The 27462-nt window shown below is 54.2% G+C and overlaps 1 protein-coding gene and 1 long non-coding RNA gene across 2 annotated transcripts in view; one reads left to right on the forward strand and one right to left on the reverse strand.

Moving 5' to 3' along the window:
• The first annotated feature begins 852 nt into the window (after positions 1-852).
• Positions 853-7475, forward strand: LOC147598224 (uncharacterized). The gene is made up of 5 exons (XR_015260736.1): positions 853-928; positions 1267-1469; positions 4540-4605; positions 4947-5544; positions 6715-7475. It is a non-coding gene; the product is annotated as an uncharacterized LOC147598224 (long non-coding RNA).
• A 3811-nt stretch (positions 7476-11286) lies between these two features.
• RXRA (retinoid X receptor alpha) overlaps positions 11287-27462 on the reverse strand; it is a 103658-nt gene continuing 87482 nt past the window's right edge. The window contains exons 6-10 of the mRNA XM_086763838.1: positions 25523-25652; positions 20705-20837; positions 19223-19314; positions 17444-17549; positions 11287-13925 (exon numbers count right to left, since the gene is read on the reverse strand). Of these exons, the coding sequence (XP_086619964.1) occupies positions 13778-13925; positions 17444-17549; positions 19223-19314; positions 20705-20837; positions 25523-25652 (609 nt within the window). The 3' untranslated portion in view covers positions 11287-13777. The remainder of the gene's footprint in view (positions 13926-17443; positions 17550-19222; positions 19315-20704; positions 20838-25522; positions 25653-27462) is intronic.

Genomic DNA, 27462 nt, shown 5'->3' on the forward strand with positions numbered 1-27462 from the left:
AGGAGCAGTGGTGCTGAGTCTGGAAGCACGCTGATAACTGGAGGACACGATTCACCCAAGGAGAGCGGAGGTGGGTGTGTAAGCGCAGCCATCCATCTGCCAAGCCCTTTTATTTTCTTAGTGCTCCAGGAAGAACTTCTGGCCTGGGATCTGTCTAGACACTGCAGGCAGGTATCAGGCAGCGGTTATTCTCCTGGCAATAGCTCCGGGTGCCGACAGACAGTCCCATGGGAGCAGGGAGGGGAGGAAAGTACCGTGGCTTCCCTTTTAATGGGGGATTTGGGGCAAACAAAGTCCCACAGCACACTTAGTACATGTTGGATTCATTCCCCACCACGCTGCTTGCCCCGGGGCCGTCCTGGGTCCCAGCATGAAGTTTTGGGGGTCTCTCAGTCCTGTCTATGCATAACGAGTGCTCCGTACAGACCTGCAGCCTGAACTGTCTGGGTAGGCAAGAAGAGAGAAATGAAAGGCTCTATTTAGAGCACATGACAAAAATTCATATTTCTAGCAGTAGGTAGCATCCAGAGCACATTAGACAAGAGTTGTTGAGTTAATTAGAAATGTATATTTGATACTCACTCCGAACAGGGCCCTGCATGCTGCTAAGGTTTAATAATTGATTTGTAATTTATTTGCCCATTAATTCTTCCTCTTTCAGAGCGAAGCCAAGAGCCCGCGCGCGCTCGTCCATCATCGCAGCCAGCGGCGCCGCAGCCCCTTGTCCCACAGAGCTGTCGGGGGTGACAGACAGAGCCTCGTGCAGGCTGTAATTAGTTACTTACTTCAGAAGCTTTTTATAGGAGACTGCGCGCCTCTCGAGAAAGATTAACAAAGGGTTTATTTCCTGCGGGCTCGGGCCGCGTGTCAGCGAAACCCAGGCTCCAGAAATTATTGATTCGCTCTCCATAAGGTTTGCATTTTCGAGGTAAGTGATTTGGCTGTTGCAGGCGGCGCGTCCCAGGGCTCCATTCGTCACGGCACGGGAACGGGGCTGACCCAGCCGCTGGGAGCAGGTTCAGGTTTAAACAGCGGCTGCAACACTTTTTCTCACTGTCACCGAGTGTTACAACAGGAAAAAGGGTTTCCAGGGTGCCCATTCCCAGCTAATTAAAGAGAAAACATAATTGCAATCCCCAGGTGACTGCAAGACCCTCTCTCCCTTCTGCTGTCACGGGATCACGGGATTTACGGGCTCATTCCTATGTGCACATCCCTTTTATTTGCCGTATGTTTCCTGCCCCTTCAGGACTGTTAGTTTTCAAGCCTTCTACCGCAAAGTGGATTAGAAGACCCCATTGCTTTCCAGAGGAAAACAGATTTTCCCAGATGACCAGGAGATCCTAGGGTCCTGGAAACCAGCGACAGCCCACATGGACCGGTGGGCACCGAGACATCCAGGAGCAAGCAGGACAAACAAGCAAAACACCAGCAGGATGGGAAAGGGCCCAAACAACAGCAGCTGGCAAGTGAGAAGGTGTTGTTAATAGTCAAGATGGCCATTTCACAGAGGTAAAGATCACATTTTTAATAAAGAAAAAAAAAAGAGAAAGTGCTCTAATGATAGAGGCAATAAGAAGGGGAAAATTGGGTGAGAATGGGGTAGGAATGGCACCTCCCATGTGGGCGTGGCAAAGCCCCCCAGGAAGGTCAGGAGGCCCAGAGACAATTCTGGCAGGAGCAAGGCCATAGAACAAGCCAATCTTCACGTGTGAAATCTCCCATCGAGCTGCTGCTATAAATAAGGATGATGGATTGATTGCCATAAATCATAACCCCGCTGACGTCCCAGAGCTCTCGCAAGCAGCAGGGATGCTCGTGTGGCTGGTTGTTCTCCCTTGGCAGAGGCAGGAGAGAGATTAGTCATTCGTTGTTCCTGAAACCACCTCCTCCCTCCCCCACAAGACGATGGCTTGAGGAGAAGGAAGGAGTTGATGTTCCTTGTGGAAAAGGCTATGGCAGATCTTAATCATTGGCTTCCCCAGATTCATAGGATCAAGCCCTCATACTCCCAAGGGAAGTGTCGCCATCAGCAAGGTTACTGCTTGTTTTGAGCAGAAGAAAATCAGAATTCCAATCATCTTCCTTGGAGATTAAAAACCCGCGTTTACTGGGATGACACGTGTAAGGTAGCCCCGTCCTCTGGACCGGATCAAAGGGGATGTGTCTGCTCCCACTGGAGCTGGGTTTGCCCGTGGCCGCAGGCTGACCTGGTCCAGCAAAGGCTACAGAACAGTGGCAGGCAGGAGCAGGATAAGCTGTGCGCCCTGCTCGCACACAGCAACGGTGTCTGCCCGGGGGATGATTCTCCCCAACAGCACAGAAATCCCACCCAGGGCTCTCCGTGGAGGCACAGCCGGGTTTAGTGGTTACAGCCCGCGGCTGCACAAAAGCTCCTGGCTCCTTCAGGAGGACAGTCTTGCCCTGGACAAGGTCCCTCAGCAGAGCACCGGCGGGCGAAACCCCACAGCTCCAGCGACGGCCCCGGCCAGCAGCAGCCCGGGGACTGCTCCCCTCCTGTGAGCCCTTTAAAACCTTTTTTACAAACGTACTTTTCGTAAAGTTCAAAACGTTCTGAGCATAAATCCTTCTCCTCCCTTCCATGCTGCTGGAAGTTTGCTACCAGCTGTATATTTTTAGATTTTAAAAATGTCACCCTCAACTGCTCTGAGCACACATAAGTACTGTAAGAAACAAACCGTATAGACTTCCTGTCAATAACACCAGCCTCAGATGGACTCCCCGCAGCCCTGGCAGAGTAAATTACAGCCTTTTCCCCCCAAATGATGGCTGGCTGCTTATTATTGGCTTTCATCCTTATTGCCTCTTAAGGTAAAATGGTTGGAGTGACAACAGCAAACAGCTAGCCACAAATTATCTCTCCTGCCAGCCTTCCTCCCACTTGTCAGCAGGCTGAGATGCTCGGACAGTCCCCAGCACCCAGCAAGGATGCGGAAATGGGCTGCCTGCACCCTACCAAGCCATCCAGGGGCCTTCCTGAACCCCACCCAGCCCTTCTGCTGCCACAGTCCCTGCAGGGACCAAGAGACACAGGAGGGACACACACCGGAGGAAGCGCTGGTCGGTTGACCCAGTTTCAGCCTCTCACTTACTCCACTACAGATTTTTATTGTGTGGGAGCATCCCGTATTAGACACCAGTGAATCCACAGCCAGCTGCATGGTGCAAATGGCTCTACTCATGGGGAACTTCGTGTGGCTCACCCTTTGCTCACTACCACAGACTGGCCCCTGAGACCCCTCCTCCCCACTCTCTCTGCTGTCACCAGAACAGTTCTGGTTTGTGCTTGGGACCACGATGCCGTGTAGGGTCAGAGCTAGAAACTGGCTGAACTGGGCTGTACTGGCTTTGTCATGCAGAGCCTGAAACTCACGGCGAGCACTTCTCATGTGCTTGAAGAAATCTGCTGTCAACACGCTTCTTTCAAGGGGCACGGCAGAGAGCTTGGGGCAGAAGAGGTGGGAATTTCCAGCAGAGAAAGGTGGCAGAGACAGTGTGGTCCCCTGAAAAAAAAAAAAAAAGAAGGTTTATCAGCATGTGAGGAGATCTTTCCAGGCAGGGGTTAATCCATGGGGTCTTTGGGGACCCACCTCCACCCTCCAGATAGCAGGAAATTGTGCACAGCACGTTCTTTGCCATAAGGAGGGAAACATTTTTGGAGCAGGAACAGACAGGCCAGAGCAAGCTTTTCTCATCCAACCGGAGTCTGACGGGAGGATCCAGTTTCAGAGGATTAGGTAATGTCTTCGGATCGCCCAGGAACCCACGTCCTGGTGTGTCTGCTCAGGCAGCGAGCTGGGAGGGGAGGCAGATGTTGATGGCCATGGACACCCAGGAGCAGCCCTCCCAACCTGGCCCCGTTCAGCCTCCTCGCTTGCCAGCAGTTCCTGGGCAGGGATGGGGCAGGGATGGGCAGGGATGGGGCAGGGATGACGGGCCCTGGCTAGTGACTGATGGGGGGCAAGAGACCTGGGGTGCGGGGACAGTGCCACCCCTCTCTGCTCGTCCTGTGGCACATGATGCTCAGAGTCTGTTCGATTTCCAGTCCGGGGGTGAGGAAGGGCTTTTCCCTCATGCTGGGCTGGTGGGAGATGTGGGAAAGTCAAAGGTCTTGTGTCTGTGGTGTGTGGTATAACCCCTCTCCCAGGATCTACCAGGACATTGGAGACCACCTTCCCTGCCGTGGAGGTGAAGCCCTCCAGCTCCTCCAGACCCTCCTGGTGACATGGTGTCCTTAGGGCCCCAGCACCCTCCTATGATGGTGGTGGTGCCGTACCCCGGCTCCTTTCTCACCACAGCCAGGATAAATGGAAAATGACCCCCTGATCGAGCAGAAAGGGGCAGGGACCCCCAGGAAGGGGCTCCAGCTTGCGAAGTTCCCAGGCAGCCAAGCAGGAAGGTGGTGGGAGGCTGTGGTGGGTGGACGGGGCTGGGTGGGAGCACCCTCCCTGCTCTGCTCCCGGCCGCCGGCTGACCCTGAGCCAGGCGATTCCCCTTCCTCCTCTCGTCTCCCTCCAGCTCCGCGGTGAACCCGTACGAGGTAGCCCCTACCATGGCAAAGGACGTGGCCACACTTATTACAAGGTAGGGTACTTTTATGTTATAAATTAAAAGGTCTGGACAAGATGAACACCAAGAGCTGTGTCCTCAGGAATCACAGCGACTTAGACACAAGCTTTTTATAAGAAAATAAATTAAATGACTTGGCTGTTTTACCCATCGGGCTGTTCCTCCTTTAACAGTATCCTAGCAAACATTTGTGTCTTCATTTAATTTTCTCCAGCCTAATACCCACTGTAAAAGAAATACAGCAGAAAGCCTGTCTGATAACTTTAGCGAATTTCCATTTGACCATCCCCCTGGGTTTTGGGTTGAGTGTTGAGTGAATGAGCTTTAAAAGCATCTTTTCATTTCGTCTTCCACAGCAGAAAATCAGCGAGCCAAGAATCATACCTCACTTTGTCAGTAGAAAAACAAGATGTGGGCTTAGTGGAATTGAGCTGCGTTGGAGCACAGGATGGAAAATCTTGCATATGAAGCCAAACAAGGTTTCACTGCCAGTGTTGTAAGGGAGAGAGATGCAGAATTTTTGTGGCTAGTATTTCTTGCCTGCGCCTTGGGATCTCAGGCTCGTTGGAAATGGAAGATACTCATTTTAGACAATACTTCACTTCAAGCATTCTGTTAACCCTTTGTCGTATTGCAAGGAAAAATCAGGCCCTTGTATTCTTTGAAGAAAAATGAGTTAAAATACTTAAGATATAGCTTTTTAGGTGGTGGGCTGCTATTCTGCCCAACTCACTGCAGCAGGAAATTTCAGAGTCAGGACAGAAATGTCAGAGTCAGGGCAAAGAGGAGGGAAGGAAATGGAGGTGTCTGAGAGTGAAGCACCTTTCAGGGACAGAAAATGGCCCAGCGGATGGGCTCAGAAAGGCCCGAGGTCCATGGATGGCACCAGGGAGCATGAGAGGGAGGCAGAGCTTCTCTTCACGGACTTCGCAGCCTTCCAGGATGCTGTCAAAAGTGAGTCAAAAACTGAAACAGCAGGATTTTTCCATGGGTTGTTCAGCTCCAGCCCTGGGGCTGTCCTGGGCACGGGGATTGGGACCAGGACAAGGGATCGGGACCTGGGCTGGGGATTGGGATCGGGACAGGGGATCGGGACTGGGGCAGGGGGATCGGAACCGGGGCAGGAGGACTGGGACCAGGGCAAGGGGATCAGGACCCAGGAAGGGGACTGGGACCAGGGCAGGGGGATCGGAACCCGGGCAGGGGGATCGGAACCCGGACAGGGGGATCGGAACCCGGACAGGGCTCTCTCTGGTCGGGAGGTGGCAGCAGCACTTTGCTCTTCGCTCGGACGGGCCAGGCCGGACCCCAGGGGCTGCCCGAGGCACTGTCCCACCCCGGCATGGGATTGCCCCCCTCCTGGGAGCTGCTGGCCCGCAGCCTTCTCGAAATTCCGCCCCTGGGCCCCAGCCTCCTGCCCTCCGCACGCCGTCGGCCGCGCTCGCTCCCGTAGATGAACCACCCCAGGGGTCTCCAGCCCAAATCCCACCAGGGAAATGGCTGGAGCGCAGCCCCCACACCACCCTGGGAAGCCAGGGATGGAGAGGGGAGCACCAGGGCAAGGAAGGGTTATCAGCTGCATCCTCAGGTGCGTCCCCACTTGGGAGCCCAAATTTGGTTTGTACCAGGGACTGACCCTGTACCACATTCTCCAAGCTGGCTGTGCACCAATCTCCCAGTGCTCCCATCTGCTCCCGTTTCCACCCACACAGACGGGCGAGGTGGCGGAGGCATCCCGAGGGTTGGTATCTGTGAGACTTGCTGATGCCATGGGGAAACCTGTGGAAATGTCGCTTGGAAAATGTGACACAGAAGGCAAAGGTGCCCTGGGGCACGCCCGGGTGTCGGTGTGTGTACCGCTCGGTGATGCCGTGGGGAGACTCCTGGTGAATGTCTCTTGGAAAAAGTGATGCCGAAAGCCAAGGTGCCCTTTGTGGCCCCGACACGGAGGAAAGGCTGACCCCCCGGGGGCACGGCGGGACCCCGACCCTGGCCCCAGGGCCAGCTGGGGTGAAAAGGCTACTTGAGAGAGGTCAGGAGGAGAAAACTAACCTGCTTTTCTTTGGCAATTATGAAGTGACAAATTACCAGTGAAAGAGCTCATCTGTCTGTATTTATTTGTAGAGCCCCTCCTCACTGCAAAACTGAGGCACCGAGCGGACCGGGATCACAGCCTTTCTCTTAAGGATTTCAAAACAGCCTGCTGACACCTCACTCCATCTCTGTCAACACTGGGGATGTGCAGAAATTAAGTGGCCAGCCTGGTGCCCCCAAGCAAGATACATTTCCCAGAGCGAGCACCCCGAGCATGCTCCTCACACCCGCCCCGACATAGCATCTTCCACTCGGCATCCCCTCACGCACCCAGAGGACCAGGATGGTGTTTTGCAGAGGAGGCTGAAGTCCTCGCCTGATCCCACACCTTCAAAAGCTTGGGATTTAAGGAAATCTGGTATTAGGAGTCTCCTGATAAACCAGAGAGCTCTGGACCCCTTTGTGTGTGCCATCCCGGAGCTCCGTGTCTCCGAGGGCAAGGGCGAATCCTGCGCACACCCAGCCCCGAGACACAACAAAAACCCCAAGCCGTTGCGCCTGAGAAATATTTAATTGCATTACAACCATCTTCTTTTATCACGGAATCAGGAGGGGAGTCAAAACAGGCACTTTGATCCCCGCAGAAGCCAGAGAAACGGCAGCCAGTTGGCCAAGGTACAAACCTCCTCCTCCCTTCCCAGCAGCGGAGGAGGGGGAGCAGAGCCCTTCCCCAAAGCTGGGTTTGGGGGCCTGGAAAAGCCCCCCCATCTTCCCGGGGGAACAGCAGCGAACACAGCAGCAATCACCCACCAGAAAAAAAAAAAAATAATAAAAAGCAGTGGTTAGCTAGGCCTTGCTTTTCTTTCTGTTATTAGCATCTTTAAATATAGAAGCAAAGCCCGTTTTTCAAAGCAAAGCGTGGGTTTGGAGCCAGCGGGCAGCGGTAACCCGGCCAGCCCGAGGAGCGAGGGCGAGCATCCCGGCGAGCGCTGCCCCGCAGATCCCAGCTCGCTCCCCCCTGGGACATGGAGGGGGGAAAAAGCCCTTAGGGAGGGAGGTAAATATTTACTCTCTAAACACAAACTGCTGCCTGGAAGTTAACAAGACACAAACCCAGCCTCTGCACCAGGAGCCGTCAGCCGGGTGAGCGCGGCTGGCCGGGTGCTCCCCGGTCCCTGGGCTCTCCCAGAGTGGGCCAGGGGGTGGGAGCAGGCGGTGGCCCCGCGTTGGGGAGCAGCAGGTTGCTGCCGAAGCTATGAATCCCCCCTGCCCCTTCCCCTGCCCTCCGCCATCCACCTCCCAGCGCTTCCCAAATGAAAAAATATTGCGGCCGAGTTAGAAACACACGGATCGTCACTAACCAAATTGAAACTCTCATTTTCCTTCTCTATTTGACCGGCTCTGCAGCCGTCGGGGGAGGATTTATCTCCGCTGTAAACCCAAGAGCAAGTTCAATCTTGTTTGTACCTGGCAACAAATCCAGGTTAAGCTTAGGCCAGCGCTAACGGCTGCTGCTCACGCAGCCGCTGCACCGCGGCTCCCAGCACCTCCCTCGGAGCGATGCTCCCGCTCCGCAGGCACTGATACGACCCAGGAGGGATGGGGCCTGGAAAACAGCCCGTTGTCCCCCCGCATCCCCCATCGATACATCCTCATCACCAGGCTGGGGGTGCTGCCCACCCTCCATGGCCCGTGGGTGCTCGGTTTGGGCTCACCCCAAAACCGAGCCCCTCCAGGCAGAGCCGGGGACCGATGGCACGGGGACCATCCCTGCCCACAGCCCTGCGATGCGCCCAGGGTGGCCTCGGTCACCCCACTGCCACCCACGCAGGGAAAGGCCACCAGCCACAAGTGTCCCCAGGGGTCTGGCCACACTGGCCATCCCGGTGGCCACAGCGGCCACTTGTTGGGTGTAAAGAAAGGAGCAGAGGGACGCGCACGATGGTGTCCCTGGCAGGGTGCAGCTGGAGACGTCAAAGGATCTGAAATTCGTTCCGGAAGGGAAAGGGAAAAAATCTCCATCGCTGCGTCCCGGGGTTCCACCCCAGTTCTGCCGTTGCTCCGTCCAGCCAGGCTGGATTTACGCAGGGACTCGGCCCCGCAGAGAGCAGGAGGGATGGCGCCCAGGCACGGGACCCTCCCAACGGGGACAGCCCCCCCACCGGGGGACCCAAAGGAGTAACTCAGGACACACCGGTGAAGAACAGAAGAGGACTTGGACTGGGTTATATTTTAAAATGCTCATATATTTTCTTTTTTTTTTCTCCTTTTTTCTTTTTCTTTTTTTCTTTTTCTTTTTTTTTTTCACAATTCTAATACAATTGTTCATCAAAATACTGGCGTTTCCAGCAGCAATTCTTTTTTTTTTTTTTCATTTTTTCCTTTTTTTTAAAGTGAATAATAATATACGGTAGTGATTTCACAGTAAAACAGACCTGCGGGAACGCCGGATATACGTGACAAAAGACACCCCCAGATCAGCCCATCCCTCCCCGTCCCGCCCCCCCCCGAAAAAGATTTTGGAAGTGGGGAAAAAAATAAAAAGTTCATTCAAAAAAATTATTTCAAAAGAGATTTCATATAAAGCCTTTAAAACACGGTCAAAAGTTTCTCCCTCTTCTCCAGATCCCTGTCTCTGGGGTTGAACATTTACAGAGAGAAAGAGAGAAAAAGAGAAAAATAGAGAGAGTTTATAACAATCTCTGTAGAAGAAACAAAACAATTCAGAAAGAAAATATCCAAGAATACGTAAGGGATAAAATTACATTTGTACAAAAATAGATTTTAACTTTATTGATGCTTTAGATAATTTTCCTTATCTTTTATCTTTTTTTTTTTGTCATTCTAAATCTTAACGTATTTTATTTTTTAGCTATGCTCCCATAGCCAAGGCATCCATCACTAAGTACTGGGAATTGCTAAAGCTATTTTTACTCAAAACCACCTGCTGCTCAAAAGAAAAACAACAACAACAACAACAAAAAAAAAACCAAACAAAAAACCAACAAAACAAAAAGGCATCTTAAAATAGATGCAGTTCCTTTGTCTCGAGGAATAAAGATCCAGATTTGGCATCTGCCAATTCGGAAAGGGCTTCAGATACAATGTACTCGCTTACATGAAGCAAAAAAAAAAAAAAAAAAAAAAAGCAAGGAAAAAAATAGGAAAAAAGAATTGACTTAAAACAAAAACAAAAAACCCACAAAAAGTCTGTGATTGCTAGGGTTATACTATCTGTATATGTGAGTGAGGCTATTTGTACAGTGTATATATCTACAGTACATACATGTATACACACGCACATACGCATCAACTGGAACCAGGTCACGCACGCTCCTCGCCCACGGGGCCGGACCAGCTCCCGCGCCACGGCCCCGCCGTCACCAGCATCGGGCGCAAAGTTGCAGAGGGGGCTGCCGGCCAGCTCACGGGGCTCGGGTGGGCTTCCTGCACCCACGGGCGCCGGGGAGGTGAAGGTCCTCCGCCCGGAACTCCGCTCCTGGGGTTCCCACCTGGCAGCGGGGCTCGTCCACGCCGATGATGTGCGGGAAGCTGCAGCGTCCTCGCAGGGCGGCCCGCGGGTTCGGCTGGGTTTGGGGTTAGGGCTCGGGGGGACCGTGCGCGGGCGAGGAGGCAGGGAGGAACATCCCAGGGTGGCAGGCGGGTGGCTGAAAAGCCGATGTTTGTGCTATCTTTAGAAAATTAAAGATTGTCCCACCAACAAAAAAAAAAATTAAAAAAATAATAATAATTAAAAAATAGATCACCCTAATCAAACCAGATTTTTGCAAGAGGACAAAGATCTGGTTACATGAAAGTTCTACCTCTCTAGTGGATAATGTGCCTTTTTTTCTCTTTTACCCAGGTATCACCTCGTCAAACAAGCATGTAGTATATTTATAATTATGATGAGGACAAAAAAAAAAAAAAAAGCCAAAAGTGAAAAAAGAATACAAATGAAAGACTCAAACTCATGCAAAAGCACGTTGCTTTAAGGCTGCTGCGGCAGATGTTACCGGATGCACAAAGCTTTTCCATCTCATGGGGAGGGCTGGGCTGGTGATGCCGGAGGGGGAGGCGCGGGGCGGGCTGGGGTCCGGGCTCTGGGGGTTGATCCCCCACGTTCAGGACCCGCTGGCAGCCCAAAATGCCCGCAGCCGCTGCCGGGGGGAATCACAGAGCTCCAGCAAAAGCAACAGTCACACTGAGTTACAGCAATGTGGGGGCTCGCTCGACACCCGCCGAAAAGAGAAAGCCCAGGACAAAGCTCGGCCTGTCCCCAAATCCCTCCTCAGCCAGGGCATGAACGGGGGCCGTGCGCTGCTCCGTCAGGGAAACTGAGGCACGGAGACACGTGGCCTGACGGAGCCTGGCCCGCAGAGCTTTCCCCTTCGCACCACGCTGTTTGCTGAGGACACTCCCCTGGTTGTGGCTTTTTTTTTTTTTCAATCAGATCAAAGGCTAACTGGGATGGGATGGGATGGGATGGGATGGGATGGGACGGGACGGGACGGGACGGGAGCTCCTGCTCTGCAGCCCAGCGACGCCCAGGGCCGCAGCCGGCCAGCTCGCAGCCTCGCAAGCCACCACAGCTCAGCACCCAGCATCAAACAGCCACTTCCAAACCAGCAGTCAGGAAAAAAAGTGGTTCCACCCAACGGAGAAGGACAGCGGGTTTATTCTAGTGCAATGTCCACCGACTCTTTCCCAAAGCACCCTCATCCTCTCCAGGCTCCCCAGCCGGGCCGGGGGCTGGTTTGGCCCCGGGCTGAGCTCCGTGCCGGCCGGCCGGGCGCTAACACCTCCCCGCAAGCCCCCCGCGGGCCCGCGCCAGCCTTACGCTGGCAAGGAGCAGCCTGCTCGTGTTTACTGGCACCCTTTACATATTTCATTTCTCTCGCCTAGTTTTCTTGGCAAATTCTTGCGGGGTGAAGCTGTTTAATAATATTTTCGGCGGCACGCAGGCTGCTGGGGAGACACAGCCAAAACACTTTCCCCGCCTCTGTGGATTTGCCACTTCAGGCCAGCCTAAGGGAAAGTTATGACCTGAAATCTTGAGGATTTATTTAGCAATGAGATGGCCTGGTTAACGGCAGGGGACGGAGCCGGGGACTGGAGCTGCCAGGCGGGACGACAACAGGAGGGTGACAACTGTGTTCCCTCCAAAACAGAGGCAGGGGCTGGTGCGCACTGCTCCATCCCCCTCCAGGCACAAAGGAGATGTTTGAAGAGCCAGCTACAACCCATGGGGAGAAAGAAGAAAAAGAAATACCTTGGGGACCTCATACTTAGCCTTTTTGAAGCTCAGAAGATGTGAAAGCGGTGGGGAAGCCCTTGGCCCCAAGCCAACCGCAGGCACCTCGGTCTTGGCTCCGAGCACCGGTCCCACAGTGTGTTTGGGACAGTCCGTCCTGCCAAGGGGGGAAAACCCTCCCCAGCATCCCTCACCACTTCCTCTGCTTTGTTTTTTTCTTTTCCTCTAACTCGTTTTTTTTTGGTAGAGCCCTGAAGACACGTGATGAGGGTGAGATGGGGCAGTGAAGGGGAAATGCTCCCTGGCTGGTGTCTCCCCACAGAATCCCATCCCATGGGGAGTAAGGAAAAAAAAAACCCAAAACCTGTCCATCTCCCAAAAGGACCATGCAAAAGCCAAGGTGCTTCTGGTGCTCTCGGCATCCCGTTCGGGATGGTGCACTGCTCATGTGGGCAGGGGGTCTACCCAGCTGGGACCTCTCAGCCCCCACATCCCTGCCCAACTGGGAAAATTCAGGGGAGGGGGAGCCCTGTTCTTGCTTCACCACTAATTAACAGCCACAATTACCAGCCTGGCCAAGTACTCCCACTAATTGTTGCCTTGCAGTGTTTTGCGCAGCAGCTGCTGAGTCAACGGGAGCAACTGAAACCCCTGCACGAGGCGAAGGCTCCGATGCTGCGGGACCAGGGGAAACGGCTGCCGGTACCCTGGGCTGCTGCGTACCCGCAACGCGGGCATAGAGAGGGCGTTTTGCCGAGCCGACCCCATCAGCTGGAAACACCCCCCCAACCTCAGCGAACCAGGTCAGGACCAAAAAACCACGAAGGATCCATTGCCGACACACCAGCTCCTGCTGCTCCAACGCAACAGCCCTTGAAATAAAGCGTGGATCGAACCCCCTGAGTGGGGCCATGCTGGGATGCTGGGCGCCGTGCTGACGGCAGGGGTCTGGCAAGACCCCGCGAGTCGGGGAAGGGCAGCGTTGAGTCCCTGGCAGCCTTAAAGCAAGTGTTCCAGCCGGCTTGTGTCTGCGTGGGCAGCTCCGCGCCGAGCGCAGCAGCATCTTTGGGAAGAGCAGCGACGCCTGGCTGCCCTCCAGGATGGCAAAGAGGGGATTTTTCAGGTGCTGCTGCCCGCGGGACACCCCCCACAGAGGAAGAGAGGGCACCCCAGCTCCCAGTGCCACCAGGTGCTTTGTTATTTGAGGGGAGAATAAAGCTCAGTCCCAAATCTTCTGCTTTTAACTGAAAGAAGGCTCTGTGCAGCCACAGGTGACTCACTTGTGTGGCACGGGCCGGGCTGCCTCTCCCTCCGCGAAGTAACTACCAAGACTACTAATAATAGTTAGAAACCAAAAATAGAATTCTGTTTTTTTCTTTTTTTTTTCTCTTCTCTTTTTCAAAAACTCCATCCTCTGAAAATAGCCAGCTGCAATCCAGCGAGTTCAACCACTCCCCTCGGCTTGTCCAAATCCCACTGCCCCAAGGGCTGGGACCGTCCCATCCCCGCTCCTGCCCCCGGGGCAATCACCGCTGGCCGCGGCACACACAGGCAGGGTGATGCCAAGCCCGGCCGGCAGCTCACCCCAAAACTCATGGCACGGCAGGGACCAGGGCGGGGGTGCGAGCCGGGACGGCGGGTGGCAAGCTCTCTCCGCTCCCACTTCTCTACATCTAGCGCAGGGAACCAGCGAGCAGGTCTTGAGGTGCAGCAGTGACAGCAAACGGACAAGGGTGAAGGTGACGAGGAGGCCAGGACGGCAGAGGGGTCGCCCCGGATCAGACAGTGCCTCCAGCGCTGGGGAGAGGAGGAAGGGACGGGCTGGGGCGGCGGAGGAAAGCAGAGGAAGGGGCCCCGCGAGACCCCGGCCGGGCGAGGGACTGACCCAGCAGCAGTTCTCTAAGTCATTTGATGGGGCGCTTCCAGCATTTCCATCAAGAAGGTGTCGATCGGCGTGTCGCCTATTAGCTTGAAGAAGAAGAGGTGCTCCAGACATTTCAGGCCGATGGACCGGAGGGCTGGGAGACGGAGCAAGAGCTTCGCGAACCTGGGGGCAGGAGACACAACAGGGTCAGACATCCCACCGGCAGTGCTTCTTCCCCAGCTCCCGAAACTTCTGTGGCTGCTCCCACTCAGAAGGGCTGGGAGTCAGACACAACCTCTTGCTACCAAAGTCACGGGGCTACGGCCAGAGCTGGGCAGGGAAATCATTAATTACGTCCCCAGCCTTGCAGATCAAGCAGCCACAGTGGATACGCACAAGAAACATGTGCTGACAGCTGAGCTGGAAGAGCAAAATAAGAAATGAGAGGCTGGACTGGGCTGCACCACTGGCGCCATGCATCTGTGCGTGTTTCCACACAGCGAGGACCCCGAGATGCTCGTGGGGTCCCTACACTGCAGTCATGGACAGGAGGCACTGTGGGGCCAGATTTGCGGCGCAAGCAGCTTCAGCTGCTGATCTCTCATCAGGGAAAAGGGCGAGGAGCCGGCGAGGGGAGGGAGGTGATGCTGAGCGGGGTTGGCTGGCACTGGGCTGGGCGATGCCCCTTTCCCGAAGGCACCGGGCATGGCCACGCAGCACTGCCAGCCATCGCTCGGCAGAAAGGCGGCTGACAGCCGGGCTGGGGGCAACTCGGGGGGTGAAGCCGATGGAAGGAGACAAGAGCTTTGACACAAAAGTTGGAAAGAGCGCTGCAAATCGGCCAGGACACAGGGTGCTCCCCTTCTCCCTGCCCAGCGCGGGGCTCCAACAAGCCCCAGCCGAACAAAAGCCCTTTCTCCCCAGAGACGCTTGTCAGGTCGCACCCACGATGCCAGCGAGGCAGGGGAGAACCGGGGGGGCTGGGCAGAGCCGACAGCGCCGCAGGAACTGGCCGGGGTAAAGTAGATGAGCCCGAGGGCCGGCTGGGGAAAGGATGCTGCATGCTGGGCTTCGAGGGTGGCAGGAGGCTGCGGAGCCAGGAAAAACGCACCGGCTCGTTTCGGAGCACTCCGGGGTGCCCCCACCTCACCTGCCCACATCTCAGGGGTGCAGGCAGCAACCTCAGGCGCTGCGGGACATCGCCTCCCCACTCTCAAAATGGGGGAAAAGGTCCTTGAGTGGTCGGGAGTGCTGTTATTTGTTTTTACTGCTGCACAATCAGGGCTGGAGCATAAGCAAAGGCCAGAACCAGCCCAGGGAGAAGGGGACCCTCCAGAAAACCCACACAGCGAGAGAGATATGCACAAACATACAGATATTATACATGCATGCACACTTCTCTCTCTTTTTTTTTTTTGCTGAGCTGGCGAGAACGGCGGGAGCAGAGCCAGGAAAAACAAATCAGTCCTACCATCCCATTCAGGAAGTTTCACTTTAAACCAAACCAGATGATGGCTCCAGCCCTCGGATATGTTTAACTGTGAGATAACCAGCTCGCAGCACAATGTGCCAAGGCTGCGGGCAGCCAGGAGGGGACAAAACAGCCCCGATTCCCTGCGGCTGCTTGGTGTCATGTAAGCATCGCGCCCTCCCTGCGGAGGAACAGGGGCTGGCACCGGGGTAATTCCTAGAAATGCCTCCCTCCGCCTCGCTGCTGCAGAGAAGGTCCCCTTTGGTGTGGACACGGTGCTCACAGGCTCTCGATGGCCGGCGACCAGGCTGAAGTCACGCACCAAAGCGCATCCGACGCGGCGGGGAAGCCAAGCGCCGGCCGCAGCGCGGAGCAGGGGAGGGTGCCCGCCACCAGGCGTTTGCTCAACCGCAGGAAGAGCTTGTTTCCAGCCCCAGATGGTGACCAAATTGTGCCAGGAGACCACGGGGATAGAGAGAGCTCCTTCAGCTCTTGTGCAACTCTGGACTCCCAGCCCATGAGTTAACCCTCCCAAGCCACCCGGGCTTATTCCATCACTGCCCTGCACCGTACAAGAGGTGCAGTAAGGTCAGCAACGCTCAGACATGGCTCTTAGGACAGCCCTAAGTGTGCAAAAACCTTTAAGGTCTCCCAAGATGGGTATGAGGATCACACAAGGAGGTCCCCAGCCCAATGTCATTCAAAGTCAGCGAGAGATCAAACTCCAGAGCCTCTGGTGCAGCTACCAGACCTCCCTTACACATCATTGATCATTGAGGTGGAGCCCTGGGGAACCAATTTTGGCTTTGCTCCATCATACACAGCGGCTTCATGGTGGTTTGGCTGCTGAAGAGCGGGGCTGTTCCTGTGCCACCCCCTTGCCCACCCCACCTCAGCCTGCGGCAGCGAGCAGCGGCGGGCCAGGGCAGCGTGACTCAGCTGCGGACACGGGACGCCTGTGCGAAGTACAGAGTGCAGCCCATCAGGGAATGATCCAGGAGAGCTGCTGGCCACCATTCCCAAGGCAGCTCTCCTTGTGCCAGGTACGGCTGGCTCCTGGCTGGGAGCCCCGAGGGGAGCAGAGCTCTTCTGAAACACCAGAACAGCCAAAGGCCAGGGTCTGGGCCTGGATTTGCTTAGGAACTGCAATTTAATAACGTTTTTTGGAAGAGGAGTTGGCTTGAGTTGGCCTGAGGTCCACACAAACCACTTGGGAAAGGAGAGGTAACCACCCCTGCTCCGTGCTCATCCCTCACTCCTCTCCTCACCGCAAACACACCCCACGGACCCTCATCCTAACTCTCCCGCCACAAGCCAACCGCCAACATCCGAGAAGCCCCTTAACAATGCATCTTTTCTCATCTGCCAGCGCATCGGTATCCAAAGCAAGGAAAAAATAAATCCCATATTACTTCTGAGGGTGTGATCTGCCCACTGCATTCATTGCTGTAAAAGCATCTTTTTTTTTTTTTTTTTTTTTTTTATTTAACCATCCAGACATACAAGACTGGGAATGCAGGTGAGATGCAAATCCCAGTTGCCCGGGCTGTTTTTCCCAACATTCACGCCTCAGCAGCGATAGGCACCGGCAGTAGTTTCCAGTGTTTTGCTTGGTTTCTCAAATGACTGTCAGTAACTTAACTGGCAGTTGCCAGCTTCAGGCTGTAACTGGGAAAATGCGCCCACTCAGCTCCAGAGCGGTCCAGGAAAGCATTCCTAATTCCCCCTCCCATTCCCAGTTGGATTGGGGGAGGAGGGGAGGGGAGAAAAAGAGCATCAATTGAGGCTTTCGCTTCCCAGCAATGATGCTCATCTGCCACTGAAAATTAACTCCGTGTGCGTCTTATTTTCGCTGCGGTTTGCTCTCCGTGGTTGCCAAAAGGGAAATGATACCCCTTCCCCCGTGCGCTCATCCCACCGCTGCGGCCGCAGGAGCCGGGGCTCGTCCGGGCTGCGTTACATTTCCTGGCACGGGAACAAAGACCTCTCTGCACTTCACAGGGGGATTTTCTAGGGACGTTCGTAGCCGAAACAGGTAGAAATGAGTTGGTTTTTTTCTGCAGAGAACCGTTCACTCCCAGATGTTTGAGTCCTAAACAGAAGGGACCCAGCAGCTGCAGGTGCAGCGACCCAAGGTCGGCACTGAGACCCAGTCCTGGGCTGCAGCACCCGTTGCTCGGGGCTTTTTGGGGGCGCGAGGCTGCAGGATGGGGCCCAGGCAGCGACTCACCTCCCGGGCTGGTCGGGGTATTTGTGTTTGCAGTATGCCTCTAGCGATGCGTACACCTTCTCCCGTAACGCCTCCACTTCGGCCGGGTTGGAGAGACCTTTTGAGTCTGAAAGGCAAGGGAAGGACCATCAACCAAAAACTTCCAGGCTTTCCAGGCAGGCAAGGGCCCCTCCTCTGTGCATCCCCCAGCCCCCTCCATCCCTCCCTGCACCACCAGACCAGGGCACAGTGTGGATGCGGGGCCTGAATCCCAGGAATTTGGGGCAGTACCTGACACCTCCCAAGGAGCATCCCAGCCCTGAAAGCTTTGCCCTGCGACTGCAGATCCGCTTTACCTCACCTCCTACCCCCAACCCCACCCATTCTGGCTCATTCCAGCAGCCACAGACCCTCATTTAAAGGGTTTAAGCCCCGCTCAAGTCCTGGGCTTGTGGGATTTCTCCCTCCAGCACGAAGCAGGAGGAAAAGCCCCCGCTCCGGCAGGTCCCCGCGACATGGCGAGGGTCTGTTTTTAGCAGGGTGAAAGGGACAGTCCAGCAATCGATATCCCTAAGCACGTGCGCCACGGGAACCTCTCCAGATTCCCCTTCTTTTACCATACACGGCTAATCCCAAACGACAGACAATAAATTACTGGTGATTACAAGGGGCAGGGGCTGGGGGGGAGGGGGGAAGTCAAGCAGGAAAACAAACCCAAACCAGCAATCAACCCTGCTGAAACGCCCTGGCCTGGGTTCAATGGGAAAGGCCAGAGAAAGAGCCATGCTTGGGCACAAACCGTGCTGTGGCGAGGGCAGGGAGGGGACGGGGCGGCCGCAGATGTGGAGGTCTGTCCTCGGCTGCCGTCTACTTCTGACCTGCTCTAAAACCTAGGGAACCCCCAAAAGAGCCACACAGGTATCTGCACAGGTCTGTCTGCTGCTGCAGCAGGGCTCTGCTCTCTGAAACGTCGGACACAACGCCCGGCACCAAACCTCCTCCTTCCCCTGAGCAGCTGGGGCCAACGGGGAAAAGCCAGCAGCGTGAAGCCTCCTGGAGTCTGGAAAACTAAGCAGGTTGCAAACCAAAAATAAAATTCTTGTGTATTTTATGAGCACGTTTCACGCCTTTCACCCTTCTCCAGGTTTGCAGAGGGCTTTTCCAGGAATGCAGTTAATTAAAAGCCCTTGGATGTTGAGATGGGGAAACAGAGGACAATAATGTCCATGCTCTAACTTTGCTCTAATCCATACTTTTCTCTTAAAGGATATCTAGGTTTATTTTTGCTCCTATTCAGGGACAACTCCCTCAAGCACCAGACCTTTCTCTTTACAGAGTCACTGTGAAACTGAAAATAGGAAGTCTGTGTAATGCTGATCAAGCCAAAGGCCCTCAAGCTCAGCTGAGAACTCAGCCCATCAGCAGGAGGCAGCTCCAACAGCGGCATTCGCCATCTCCTTGGCCGAGTCCTGGCCAAGGCTGGGCCCTGCCCGGAGAATATTTTGGACCACGAAACCGTGCTGCCCTCTGCAAAGGGGCAAACACCCCTTGGAAAGGGAGACCCGGAGAGCAATACTGGGTGTGGGTCCAGATCCATCCCTGACCCGCAAAGCACATCTTGTAAGGTGGCAGATGCACGTGCAGCACTTAATTTGACCTTCACCCGTGTCTCTCTTCCTTCTCGCCCCGTCCCCGGCAGCTGGGTGCCCCCAGTTATTTGCAATGGAGCTTTATAGGTAAGAAAAGGAGCCCAAAGGACACAGCATCAGCCAAGAGAGGAGAGGAGGTAACGGCATGTACCGGGGTTGAAGAGGACAATGGCTCGCAGGCAGCCTAGCTCTGTCTTGTCCATCTGCATGTCTCGCATTTTTGACACGAGTTCTGTCAGTACTCTGCAAAGGACACAGAAATCACAGGCGTCAGCGTTAAAAAGAAACAAGAAAACACCCAGGTGTCAGACCCAGAGCGAGGTCCTCCGGTGCACGGTTAATGAAATCATGGGATAGCGCTTGCTTCTACCAGCTGAGGATATGCCCTCATTTTCCTCCTGTATCAAAAATAGCTCATTAGGAACATCAGTAGTTCCTGTGAGATACGACTGGGACCATAAAAACTGACTTCATACATTCACTGAGAGGCTTTGACACCTGAGAAAGCTGCCTAAAAATAAAAAATAATATAAAAAAAACCCCAACAGGTATCTAAAAGCAATTTCCTCTGCCGGTAATTTTTATTACTCCCTTTGCTATTACTGCAGGTGTCGGTCTTGAAATATTTTCCACTGATTGCCCAGTTTTTTCTGTTAGATCCTGCAGTGAAGTCATGATCTTGCACTTATGACCTCACAGGAAAAAAATTATGTCACCCAGATCTGAAGAACAATTTCCTTGCAAAGCAAAGCAGCAAAGGTGATTCGGCTTCAACTAAGTCGTCTGAAGATGAGTCTCGGGCAGAGAAAAGCCACCATTTTCACAGCGTCTGGAGACGCACTGTGGGTCAAACACCCTGACAGTCTGGCTTTAAAACATTTTCCCAAAGCATGAGATTAAAGAGCCCTCGGGATACGCGTGTGGAACCCGCTGGGTATTTCTGGTGCTTTTCCATTGTGAAAATAAAATTGCGTCTTGGTCCAATTAAAGATGAAAAGAAATAAAGAGGTGGCCTCCTCGTAACATTAGAAAGCATCTGGACCCCATGACAGAGGCTTTGATTTGCTCTGGGCAGCCTTCTCCCTGACTATTTCAGGCTGCTGGTTTCTACAGGTTTAAGAGGAGGGATTGAACGTTGTTGCCTGCAGCAATGACCGTGACGTTTCCACACATGCCGCGGGATGGACACGTCTCAGCCCGAGCTCCTCTGAGTACTAGTCCACGAGCCAACACATCTCCATCCAGCCCCTCAAGCAGCTTGCAACGCAGGGAACAGAGATCAGTGCAGAGACAGAGATGAGGATGACCCACTACCTCCTCGTAATGGCTTCAGACTAGGAGGAGATAGATTTCTACTAAATAAAAGGAAGAAATTTTTTACCCTGAGGGTGGTGGAACACTGGCCCAGGTTGCCCAGAGAGGTGGTGGATGCCCCATCCCTGGAAACATTCCAGGCCAGGTTGGCCGGGGCTCTGAGCCACCTGATCTGGTTGGAGATGTCCCTGCTCCTGGCAGGGGGGTTGGACTGGGTGGGCTTTAAAGGTCCCTTCCCACTCAAACCTTTCTGTGACTCTACGTCTGGACAACGTGGCCTGAGAGGTGTTCCCCACCGTCCGTCCCTCCCCCTGCCCACCTGTCAAAGATGGCCCCGACGCCAGCACTGTGCGCGCTGTTCCGGTGCACGTGGAGCCCGGTGGCTAAGAGTATCCCGTCTTTCACGGCTATGGAGCGGTGGGAGAAGGAGGCGATTAGGAGCTCATTCCACCCTGGGGAGGAGAAAACAACCAAGGCCGTAGGTTAGAGCCATGGGGTCCTCAGCGGGTTCGGGAACCAGCAACATCACCGCCCCGGTGCGGAGGAGGAAACTGCTCAAGAACCACCTTAGCTAGAGTAACGAGGCTGGATATGGGAAGGGAGGGGGAAGCCAACCCTTTCTTGGATGCCAGGGAAGGAAAAAACCATTAAGGAACAAATGCACTAAAAATATAATGCTAGAAGGGAAGCAGTTTCCTCTATAAACCCTGCAGGCACCAGAGCAAACAGCTCGCTGCCCTGCTCCTCTCACTGCGAACCCAGGAGTGGGTGCAGAGCCTCCTCTGACCTCAGACTCCGTGCCTCTGAGCAGTTAAAGACCTATTAACGCTTTATGTCAGCTAATTGGGCTCATTTTCAGGCCATAATGGGGCAGAGAAGTTCATTCACAATTATTCAGCTGTGTAAATCAGGACCACAAAAACTCTGGCTCGCAAGTTTCCGCCATACAAACACAGGAAGGGATTGCCTCTCCTCTCACCCGCACAGGGATGTCCCACGTCCATGAGTGCTCCACTAACAGCTTTCCATCACCTCCTGGAAACCAGCTTTTGTCTTACTAGTTACTGGACATGCTGCTTCAGGAGACAGGGAAACACCTCCTCTGAGCCCAGACACCATGGGAGCAGTCTGGGCTACTGACAAACGGGGAAAGAAAGGAAGATGCAACCTCCCTCCTCGCCTTCCAGCTCCCCTTCCTAATTTAACACATCTTCAAATTCTCAAGAATGCCTGAAACAAACCTCTAACAAGAAGAAATGCTGTAAAGTTTGAAGGGTGGAAATTCTGGTGACTTTGAACCACAACAGGCATCTTCAATAAGACAAGATGGGTGTCCTGCAATCCTGGGGCGTCCCACGCTCGCCACGTGTGATTCACCTGGCCTGAAAACGTTCCGGTGTCCAGAACACAGGGCTGTTTGTCAGGGTCCAGAAACATCAGGATATTTGATTTATTTTATTTTTCCCCAAGCTGGAAAAGCAATGCAATAACATCCTTCACCTCCTCTCCCGCCACAGAAACACGTCTTTTCTCACTGACGGGAACAAACACAAGGCCCACGTGTGCTGGATTTACCTACTGCTGCAGAGATGGGTTGTGCCATCAGAAATGTTGACAAGGAATAAAGTTCACTCTTTCCTAAGTGGCCACAGGATGTTTCCACCCCAACCACAGCAACATTTGTTTGGCTGTTTACTGGGTGAGGCCTGGCACTTGCAGAGGGATTGCAACACTCTGAAACCCAAGGAGGACGGAGGAGCAGACGTGGGACCGCACCAGGAGCCAGCAGGAACCGTGCTCCACGGCTGAGGGGAGCCAGACCCACAGAAAGGCGTGGCGGGTGCCTCCCACCAGCCGTCACACCCAGCCCCTCCACGCACCTCCAACCAACAGAAACCAGAGCCGCTGCGTAACAACCCTCCACGGCACCAGCTTCACACCCCAACCATCACCCAACACCCCTCAGCCGCGGCTCCACACAGCCCCGAATCCAGCCCTGGGCTCGCCGAGAATAGGTGAAAGCGGTGAGGCTGCGGGGTGCCGCCGACATCTGTGCTGGGCTTATTCCAGCTAAGGAGTTCACCAGCATCCTTCAGCTGGATTATTCTCATCTGGAGCTGGGATGTTTCAGCTGAAACAGGGAAGCTATTTCTTCCCGCTGCTTTCACCAGAGCATCCCCAAAGAGCTGACGAGATAAAGAGGCAACCAGGAAAAATGAGTTATAACCCCGGCAGCAAATTTGAGTTAGAGATCAAACCAACCTGCCCAAGGAGTTTTGCATTTCAGCCCAAGCTCTGGAGAAGCAGAGCAGGTTTATTTGACTCTTGTGACTTGTTTCTCAAACGAGATGGCTACAGCCTCTGGAGATGCTTCAGCTCCTCTGGGGTAGGGAAGGCACCTGGCAGCACAGTGACCATCGTGCTAGCCCATCTCACCACCAAATTTCCCCACCAGCCCTTTAAAATGAACTGTGGCTGCACAGACAGCGCTCAGCATCCTTTGCCAGGCTGGCCTCGCTGCAGAGAAAACATTGGGTTATTCCCATTCCCAGCTTGGAAACAAGAAAACCCAGGGAAAACAGGCTTAAAAAGTTGGGTTTCCTTCTCCAAAAAGCTCAGAGAGGGAAGATTTTTAAATGATTCAAGATCAGAGGAAAACTACTGCCAGCCCATCCAGCACCGCTCCTCCAAAGATGCGTGCTCCACTTAATTCTGCCTCCGAGGATGCATGACTGAACCCGACTGACGCTCTCAGCTAAATTTTAATACTTAAATATTTCATGGGCAGCTGTTCTCAGCAGGCCGCTCTCCCCACTCAATAATAGATAGAGCCACTGGTTAAAAGACTTGGGGGAGGTTATCTGAGGCCCCGACAGAGATGCTGGGAGCAGGGAGCCCATCGGAGCTGCTCCGGGTGCTCAGCCCGCCTCACGGCCACGGGGATAGAGCCACCGTGGAATTCGGGATGCGATGGGGGTGCAGCCCCCTCTCCTCCGGCCCCATGGAGCAGCCCCTCCACGACACCAGCTCGGAGCTGGTCGTAACAAGCAGCCAGCACAAAGGAGAGAACATCAGGTCAGAAAGTCTCCAGTTCAGCTTTCACTAGCCTCCTTCTAAAGAGAAAGAAAAATCCTGTTGTTGTGGGTTTTGTTTCCATTTCACAAAGAGGCAGCTTTTTGTCCAAATCCAGCTCCTCCGTGCAGCACTTGCAGAAAGCCCTCAAAGATTTCTATAGAGACGCTTCCCCTGCTCATCCACTCTCACAACCAGCTCTAGAGACCCTCTTCAAAAACACATTTTTTGTGTTTTCCAGAGAGGGCCCTGAGCCAGCCCTGGCAATATTCACACCCACGGAAAAGCTGGAGGAGCACCTTCACCACAGGGCCAGCCGGTGCCAGCCAGGGAGGGCATATGGGCCTCGGCCAGGTCCGCAGCAAGCATAAACCCCCCAAATTCTCCATTCCCAGCACACTGCTGTAACCATTAGATGAAATGTGACTATAAAAATCTCCTTTCGGTAATATAAGAAGGGCGGAAAACCTACACCAGTAAACGCTGCGACTTAATCGCCCAGAAACCAGCGAGGTCAAGGATTTCAGAGAGGTTGCAAGAGGGAGCGGGTGTTTGTACGTAGGGCCAAGGCACGCAGTTACACGGGCTGACAGTCAATTAAAAACTGCAGAAAGTATTAAGATTCGAGCATTTGGGCTACAGTCAGCTTTATTAAACAGAATGACAGCCAGTGTCTGCATGGTGGGAAGGGGGAAACGCCAACCCCTCTGGAGCCCTGACACCTTCTCCTGGACAGACCTTGGACCAGAGGAGTTCTGGCAGTTCCTACATTTTGTGTCAAAGTGAATACTTTGCACTTGGTTCTTAAAGCACTTTCCTGTCCAATTTCACGGGCGTTTATCTTGGGGCATACACTTTCTACAGTCAGCAGCCATGAACCACCAAGGTGAATCAGCAGCGTCTCATCTGCAGAGCCCATTAACCAGCGGCCAGAGAGTGCAGAGAGAGGAGCACACACCCCTGCAGGGTTTTCCCCTCTTGAATGCCCTACGTAAGGGCATTTTGGGGAAACAAGGGGAACTTTTAAAACTACCAGGGACTTCAGAGTCCGTGGCTTGCTCAGGTTTAGCTGCCGGGCTGGTTTGCTCCAGGTAGCTCACCAGCTCTGGACCAGACTCCTCCATCATTCCCTTCTGAATTCCCTTGACGACTTCGAGCAGTCGAGGTTGGTGTCTCTCGTTGCCAAGCGGGGAGCTGGGTACCCCGCCAGCCCTCACGCTCTCCTCGTTTCCCCTCCCAATCTCGCCCTTCACGTGGAGTTTGTCATACGCCGGAAGCGGCTTCATGTGTCCCACTGACAACTTGCCTTCCTCTTTGTTTAAGGGAGCAAAACGCCCCGCTGCGGCAAGCCAAAGCCTTTTTAATCACTTATCTGATGATTAGAGTTATGCACAGAGCTTCATGCCTAAAATGCACCCTCGCCGAGCTCGGCTCTTGATTCCTTGCCCTCCTCGATCTTTGCCCATAACCTGCCAGCAGCAGGAGCTTGGATTTACTCGACGGGAGAAGACCCTTTTTACAGCCAACTGCTTTTCACCTCCCAAAGCCTCTGCTCCTGCAGACCCCCTGCCGCACAAGGAAATTTAAAATAAACCCGGCAAATTTTATTTTCATCTTGGTGGGTGGGAGAAGGAGGGCGATATATTTTTTTTTCCTCCCCTTTCTGGTTTTAATTATGATCAAACATTTCAGATGAAATTTCACGCAGTCCCAAGCCCACTTGGTCTTTCAAGACCCAGCCGGGGAGGAAGGCAGCGTGTGGCTCCCTTGGTTTAAACCACCCAGCGCACATCTCCCAGCGCCTCGCTCACCAGAGGTGAAGCCGGGCCGTTTTTCAGCTGATTGGCAGCTGGTGCAACATTTTGGATCGCATTCAGCGACGCGTCCCTTGGGGCTTTTTAAATCCTATTTAGCAATTGAATTATCAGAGGTTATTACTCAGAATCGGTTAACGGCTTTCAAGTTGCCGGGACCTAAATCGAAGCAGAATACCTGTCACCGTCGAGATGCCGCGCTCCCGCGGCCCCGTGCCGGAGCCCACGCGGGGGGGACAAGTCCCACTCACCTGCTCTGAGCAAGATGACCTGGTCGTCCAGGGGCAGCTCGGAGAAGTGCGGGATCCTCTTGGCCCACTCGACCAGGGTGAAGAGCTGTTTGTCTGCCGCCTGGCATATGTTCGTCACCGGGTCATTGGGCTGCCAAGAAAAGGAGAGTGAGAGGCTGGGAGAAGGCAGAGCGAGGAGGAGAGGAGAGGCGGGAGGAGCGGCTGGAGGGTCTCGCGGCCTCCCTGCTGCAGCGAAGGACCCCAAAGACAGGAGCACCCCAGAAGCAGATGTTATCAGTCACAAGGAAAGGAGCTGACTTGGCTTCCTCACCACATGGTTTTAAGCAGTTTCTAGGAAGCTCCAAAAGAGGAACCAGGAGTGTTGAGACCCAAAAATCCATCACGCTGATGGATGAACCAAACCAGCTCCAGCCCAGGGATGGATGGGCAGGCTCCCACACCCATGCGGCACGCACGTTCTCCATGCCAGCATCTCCCAGCTTGATAAACCAGCACCAGAGGAGGCATTAACAGACAAAAAGAAAAAAAAAAAAGACAGAGAAAAAACCCTTTCCTTTGAAATATTATCCCGTAACAAAAACCATCTGCTCTCAAGGAGGACAGTCAGCCTAAACACACCAAATCCCTGTTTAAAGGAACTGCTAACAGCTCAAGTGGGCTTGTGATGAGGAGCTGGAAGGGCCTGTCCAAGCCCAGCGAAGGCAGACCTCACCAGTACACGTGTGTACGCAGGGTTTACCCCTCCAGACAGGGATGTATGAGCCCCTCCACATATCCCACCGTAATCTCTGCTGATACCTCACAGCTTTGATTGTACAATTGTTTTTCTTCCACGTCCTTAAAAGAGCTGTTTCCAAATCGGAGGAGGAGTCCTTACTTCATCCCTGGATTTGCAATCCAGGGGAAAGGGGTGTGAATTCGGAGGCAGAGCAGACACCAACGCCAGCCTAACCTCTCCCTCCTGCAAGTCTCGGTTTCCACAGGCCAAGGCCATTCCTGTGGCAAATCCCTCTCCCAGGCCGGGCAGATGAAGACCACGCTGCCGCGTCCCACTCCTGCCCAGTCCCCTCCGCTGTCCCCTGGCAGCACACACAAACTCTGTGCCTCAGTGGCCAACATCTCCCATTCTCCAGGCTTAAAATAACCAGCACCTGGCAAGCTCAGAGGCACCCGCCTTCGGAGTATTTTCACCTGTTGCGTGCGGAGATGGATGGGAATGGGCACGCGTTCAGCGGCGCAGCTGAGGAGCGGGGAGCATCGTTCCAGGGATTTTGCCCTCCTTGCTCTGCCCATCTCCAGCAGCTCCCCGAGGGGTGCAAGGGCAGGGGAGTCTCACTTCGAGGGAGCGGGGGTCTTCCCTGGGAAAGGAGATGTGAGCAGAGAGTGGGCTCTTCCCCAAAAGAGGGGAAAAAAGAGGATTTCCTCCGGACAAGAGGAAAATCCTAAACTGAGCAGGAGGAGTGTGGGGTTAAGTGTTTCATTTCATGGGAAATGTCTGCATTCGGAGGCATTTGCAGGAAGGGTGAGAAGGGACACCCTTGGCGCAGGCTATAGGAACATCACCAACTTCAAGTCATCCCAGTTTGGCCAGCAATCTGGAGCGGCCAGGTGGAGAACCCAGGCCTCCCAGCTCTCACAGGGCAGGACATCTGGACACCCTGGAGCAGGAAACAACTTACAGGAGACCCCGTAGTCCAGCAGAACACGACCCATGAAGCAGCCAGTGCCTCCACAGCCTCATGAAACGGGTATTTTAGGCAAGTGAGATGTTTTTGCCCAAGCTTTTATCAGGGGCTGTTCTGGGCAGGTTGTCACCCTCTCTAGGAGTTGCCCCGATGCAGGGCGTCTCCCAGCCCAGGCTGCATCACCGCTGCTCCGCAGGCGGCACAAGCTGTACCCAGCCTTCCGTGCTTTCGTACAAAGCCTCAGCGAGGGGCCCA

This window comes from Chlamydotis macqueenii, chromosome 20 (genome assembly GCF_036417535.1).
Source record: "Chlamydotis macqueenii isolate bChlMac1 chromosome 20, bChlMac1.mat, whole genome shotgun sequence".
NCBI lineage: Eukaryota > Metazoa > Chordata > Aves > Otidiformes > Otididae > Chlamydotis > Chlamydotis macqueenii.